Source organism: Geotrypetes seraphini, chromosome 2 (genome assembly GCF_902459505.1).
Source record: "Geotrypetes seraphini chromosome 2, aGeoSer1.1, whole genome shotgun sequence".
Lineage (NCBI taxonomy): Eukaryota > Metazoa > Chordata > Amphibia > Gymnophiona > Dermophiidae > Geotrypetes > Geotrypetes seraphini.
In genome coordinates this window covers 85046991-85052990 of record NC_047085.1, presented here as the reverse complement: position 1 = coordinate 85052990, position 6000 = coordinate 85046991, and the positions used below count along the sequence as shown (strand labels likewise).

The window sequence follows — 6000 nt, the reverse complement described above, 5'->3', positions numbered from 1 at the left end:
CCACCCTGCTATGCTCCTTTCTCTTTCCATTGAAATCAGCAAGGTCCCGCAATGACTACTTCTGCTGCCTCTGCTCCAGAAGAGGGAAGTGACGTCGGAGGGGGGCTGGGCCGGCAGACGCAGGGAGTTGCAGCAAGGTCCCGCGATGACTGCGGCTGTGGTCCACCCCCCTCCGATGTCACTTACCTCTTCCAGAGCAGTGGTAACATAAGTAGTCATCCCGGGACCTTCGTGCACTTCAGCGCTGCTGCCCTATTTATTCCAGAGCAGAGTCAGCAGCTGCGCTGAGGTGCTGTTTTCAGCAGCGCGGGAGCTTCTGGACTCAGACAGCTGTGCACCCCCTTAGAATGTGCACCCAGAGTGGACCTCCCCCCCCCCTTGGTACGCCACTGCTTCCATCAACCTTCTCTACCACCATGTTCAACATTGCTCCCTCTTACATCCCTTTCCATCTCTCATCCTTCCCTCTCAACATCCAATATTTCTCTCTCCTTCCTCTCCACGACTATCATGTCCATTAATTCTCCTTCTTTCTTCCTTTCCCTCTCACTCCACACACATATGTCCAACGATTCTCCATTCCTTTTTCTTCCCCTTCAAGCATCATTTTTTTCTCTCCCTTCCCACTACTCCACCTGTGCAGCATCTCTCTTTCCACCTTTCCTACCCACACACCCCCATGCATTTGTCCTTCCCAACCCTCTCCCAATACATGCAGTATCTGTCATCCCTCCCCCCCAAGCCCCTGAACATGTCCTCCCTGCATTCTCAACTCCCTAACTCCAGCTCATGGAGTGTATCACGTTATTTCCTTCCTTCCCTCCTATTGGGACCCTGCCGCATGACCTCTTTCTTTGGCTTTCGACTCCCGACTCTGCCACACCTACCTCCTCCCTGATGTTTGTTATTTTAAATCTTCAGGCAGCATCGATGAGATCAGCATACAGCTGTCGGCCTGCTCCGGAGCCCTTCATTCAGCAGCAGTCCGCCTATGCGGAAACAGGAAATCGCTGCTAAATGAAGACTTCTGGGGCAGGTCGATGGCAGCACGGTGATCTCGTTGATGCTGCCCAAAGATTTAAAAGAACAAACACTGAGGAGGAGGTAGGTGTGGGGGAGTTGGGAGCCGAGTCGAAGAAATAGGTCGTGCGGCAGGGTCCCGCTAGAAGGGAAGGAAAAAAATAGGAGGGAGGGGGGAGCAGAGCCACTGCTAATTATGGGGGAGGCCATGGCCCCTGTGCCCCCAACCCTGGTCCGACGCCTATGGGTGGGCAGACTGGATAGGCTATTTAGCCTTTATTTTCCATCATATTTCTATCTTTCTATGTAACTCCTCCCTCTCTCTCTCTCTCTCTCTCTCTCTCTCTCTCTCTCTATATATATATATATATATAATATAATATATATATATAATATAATAAAACCCTTACCTGCGCATGCGCAGTTGAAATGCTATGATCCCTGCCGCCGTGATTTGTGCTTCCGTGATGTGTTCCATTTGCAGCGCGTGCGTAACGGTGGAGCCTGTGTCAGTTTCATTTGCGGTGGTAAGAGGAGCATTGCCATTGCCAATGCCACTTCGCTGCTCCTGCTTGCTTCGGGCCTTCCTCGCTGCCTCACTACTAGACAAAGGAGAACCCAGACCCCATTTACCTTCCCACCATTCAAAGGCACTCAGTACAAGAAGATGTTTGACAACCTACTAGTGACGCAAGCAGCAAAACTTGATCACACCATCTCCAACTTGCTATTAACAACGAGCAACTTCAAATCATTTTGAAAAGAAATTAAAACCCTGCAATTCAAAATATTTATCCAGATGTCTTAACCCCTGTTCTCCTCTTTCCTTACTAATTCCCCCTCAAAGTCTCTCCCTCTCCGTAAATCTTTCTCCTCAAAGTCTCAACCATGTAAACAGCTCCCCAAACTGTAAATTTCCTGGAACTGTCCTGTCATCTTTTTGTAATCCAAACCCCTAAATTGTAATTTTCCTGGAAATGTCCAGCTAGTTTCTTTTGTAATCTGCCCAGAACTGCAAGGTACAGGTGGAATAGAAGTCATTAATGTAATATAACGTACTGCAGGACAGGGAGAACGGAATGGGTGCTGCTGGACAGGGGGGAGGTAAAAGGAAGGGATAAGGCTACTGCAGGACAGGGAGAGCAGGCAAGGGGTGCTGCTGCACAGGGAAGTGGGGATGGGGGAGAGGGAAAGGGGGCCAGGGAGCAAACTTGCTATGCTATGAGGGGAGGGGTATGCTTAGGGGCAAGCAGCATTCTTGGTTTGCTCAGGGTGGGGGAGACAGAAGGAGGCCACGAAGAGAGACATAAAAAAAGACAGGCAGGCATGGCGCCATAGAGAGAGACAGGCAGGCAGGGGGCCATGGAGAAAGACAGAAAGACAGGCAGGCAGCGCACGAGAACAAAAGACAGATGCACACAGAAAGGCAGCGGACAGGAAGAGAGACAGAAAGCAAGAAAGATAGACAGACAGACAGGGGGGCCAGGGAGAGAGACAAACAGAAAGAATGACAGACAGACAGGGGGCCAGAGAGACAGACAGACAGACAGTGGCCAAGGAAAGAGAGAGAAAGAAAGAAAAAAAAAATTCCAGACAGCTCACACAGTACACATCTATTTCATTTAACGGGCTTAAACACTAGTATATATATATAAATTGTCTGCAATTGTTGTATACCTCACAGCTCCTATTTGTTAGTTTCTAGGATACTAGATTCCTGCCTATCTATTCTTTTATATGAATAAGTTTCTTACATGGAAACAGAGAAAATGATGGCAGATAAAGACCTTTGGGTCAATATTCAAAGCGATTTAACTAGCCAGAAACAGCAGCTCGCTATTGTTGTTTCTGCCATTGCCTTATCTAAAAGTGTTTCTTCTCCTCCCCCATATTCTCATACCCAGCTGTAGTTTCACTATTAACAGACAAAAGTCACTTCCTGAAATGTGAATAATACGTCAGCCCTTCTGATTGGTGAGATTGTGTCATTGCCATTTGATTGTTGCTTAATCACCTAAATTGTCTTTGTAGACACAGTTCTGAGCGTTAGTGATCAACTTACTGATCCGAAATACAAGTTGTCCTTCTTAATAAAAAGTTGAAAGGGATGTTGGGTTAAAGGCTTGTGCTCTCTATGAACTTAATTACTTCTTCTTTTAAATGGCTTCTTTGCTTGCACAGTTGAAGAACGAGGTTCCTCAAACCTATAAACCTGCTTGTGTTTTGTATAAACAATGAGGAACTTCTGTAAGCTGGCTGGAAAGAAACAGGAAGAAACTGGTCAGTAAAACCCCCACCATCGGCTGATAGGAAATTTCTGCCAGTTTATCATCACCTTCCAGAGAGAAGCACAAGACTCAGGCTGTGCCCAGCTTGGAGTTTTCATCTGTACCAAGTCGCAAAGAAGGGATCCAGTCACTTTTTTCTTCATGCCAGGCTACTCGGAATTCAATTTCAATGTGGACAGCGGCTACCTGGAAGGACTGGTTCGGGGGTTCAAAGGTGGCATTCTAACAAACTCAGACTACGCCAACTTAGTGCAATGTGAAACCCTAGAAGGTGAGATCACACATTGTCCTTTAAAAAAAAAATGTTGATAACTTGAGGTTTAAATATGGTTAAAAACATTACAACATACCACAAAGAACAAAAAAAATATCAACGAGAAGAGGAAGAAAAGAATGGAGAATGCTGTTTTGAATGTGGGTTATCACATTTTATAAACAGAGCTTCCATTCATAGGTGTTTATAAATTGTAATTTTAAGGGTTTATTATCTAAGTAGGGGGATTTATGAGAGTACATAAAAAATTGTGTTTTTTAGTGTTTGCATGCCATGGGTACTGTTGCTGAGTTCCTTTTCCAGTGGAATCAGTCATGCATATTTGTGTCACTTATGAGCCCTCAATGCAGGAAAGACAAGCCAGTGGAGGGTTGAGAAGGTAATAGGGAAAAGGGGAGGAGAGATGAAATGCTGAATACCTGGAAGGGAGAAAAGGAGGGGAACGAGAGAAGCTGAACACCTGGGGAGGGGAAGGAGAGAGAGAAATTTGTCCTTTATCCAATAAGCACCTATTCTAATTTTTTGTATCAATGTTGTTTATCAGTTAAATTTAAAATCAGAATCCCTGATTAGTGGATGACATGCTAGATGAAGAGAGAAAAGTGTTCTAAACCAGTGTTCTTCAACCTTTTTACACCTATGGACCGGCAGAAATAAAATAATTATTTGGTGGACCAGCATTGGTGTGTGGACCGGCAGTTAAAGAACACTGAGCTAAATTGTGGGCCATCTGGAAGCCTTCCCTCTGATGTTGTGACATCAGAGAGAAGGCTTCCAGTTCAGGCGCAGGACGTGCGTAGGAGCCGCTGCCCGTGGCATTGTGCACTGAGTCAGTGAGGAAGAGGGAGCCGTTCCGAAGATAACGCCGCATCATTCGCACCGCAAACCAGCGGTTGAGCACTGTTTTGGGCCTGATGCACATGCCGGCCCTGTGGACCGGCAGGAAATTTCTGTGGACCAGCAGTGGTCCATGGACCGGTGATTGAAGAACACTGTTCTAAACTATACATAATTCCGGATGTTAAAATGCACCTCAGTCTGTGAAGGTGACCTTGTGAACTGGTTGAGTTCTCTGAGTATGAAGGCCAGAAAAAATGTCATTGTGGAGAACCAGGCAAATTCAATCACCAATCATCTGACACCCTTGGAAGATTGTGTTAACAGAGATCATTCTTTTTAAACATGATCAGCCTGAATTTACAACTGCAATGGTAATCTGAATACAAAATATTTACAGCCTCTTTTACAAAGCCACGCAGCAACAGCCCCGAAGCCCTTTAAATTTCTATGGGCTTCGGGGCCGTTAACGCAGCGCTGCCATTAGCGCAGCTTTGTAAAAGAAGCCGCTAGTTCCAGTAAACAACAAAAATTTTAAAAATGCTTTTCATATTTTTATCTACTGCAACGTTTTATTTCTGTTTTGAATTTTTATGAGGGGTTTTTAAAATTCTGACTAATTTAAGGCAGTTCTTCATTTCCTGCCCTTTCTTTGAAGTTCCCATTGTTTCATAGAAAATAATTATGCAGGTCATTTTAAGATGAGGGCTGAAATATGTTTTCAGTGTACAGAAGGGACATGAGCTTAGTGTTATGGTAATTAAGAGCTGCCTGAAGCATCCTGCAGCAGCTTGTTTGACAATAAATATTTCAGCAAAAGAAATAGGCTCCTGCTGGTAATATTTGGTCTAAAGCAGTAATAGTGGAGACACTTAAAAGGTAGATCTAGTTCTAACCAGTTTGACTCTGGCTGACAGAAGAAAGCAGTCGTGTGAAGTGTGGGATATTTGCAAGTGGAGGTGGGGGTTCAAGGTTGTATGAGTGCTCATTTACCAGTCTTTTTCTTATGAATAGTAGAAAGTTTGATATTTATTTTTGGACTCTTTCTATTCATGTTCTTAACTTTGGCCCTTATCTTTTACTACACTGCTTAACCTAGTCATCAGGCACATTCAGCTAGTCAGGTTTTCATAATGAATATGCATGAGAGAGATTTGCATGCACTTATTTGCGTAGTAAGGGGGGGCGGAGTAAGGGGGGCCAACCGCCCCGGGTGCCATCTTGATAGGGGGCACTGGCATCTCTCCTCTCTGCCCTCGGTCCTTCCCTGCCACTTGCGCCTTCCCTTCCCCCCACTCCACATGCCTCTAACTTTTCACCGGCGTGAGCAGCAGCTCCAACCTGCTGTTCACACCAGCCTTGAATCTCCCACTGAAATTACTTCCAGGTCGCGGGACCAGGAAGTAACATCACAGGGAGAGCTGAGGCCGGCACAGGCAGAAGGTTGGAGATGCTGCTTGTGCTGGCCAAGATAAAGAGGTACTGGGGAAGGGAAGGGCATGGTAGGGGCGGAGAAGAGGACAGGGGGGGGCACCACAACCGCCTCTCCACTGCTCCTTGTCACCCTGGGCAAATCACTTA

The 6000-nt window shown here is 45.8% G+C and overlaps 1 protein-coding gene across 2 annotated transcripts in view; it reads left to right on the top strand.

Annotated features, from left to right (window-relative positions):
• Positions 1–3058: 3058 nt before the first annotated feature.
• ATP6V0D2 (ATPase H+ transporting V0 subunit d2) overlaps positions 3059–6000 on the top strand; it is a 63591-nt gene continuing 60649 nt past the window's right edge. The window contains exon 1 of one of the 2 annotated variants that reach the window (XM_033934000.1): positions 3059–3579. In XM_033934000.1, coding sequence (XP_033789891.1) covers positions 3450–3579 — 130 coding nt within the window. In that variant the 5' untranslated portion in view covers positions 3059–3449. The remainder of the gene's footprint in view (positions 3580–6000) is intronic. The other variant, XM_033933999.1, reaches the window with a different exon arrangement.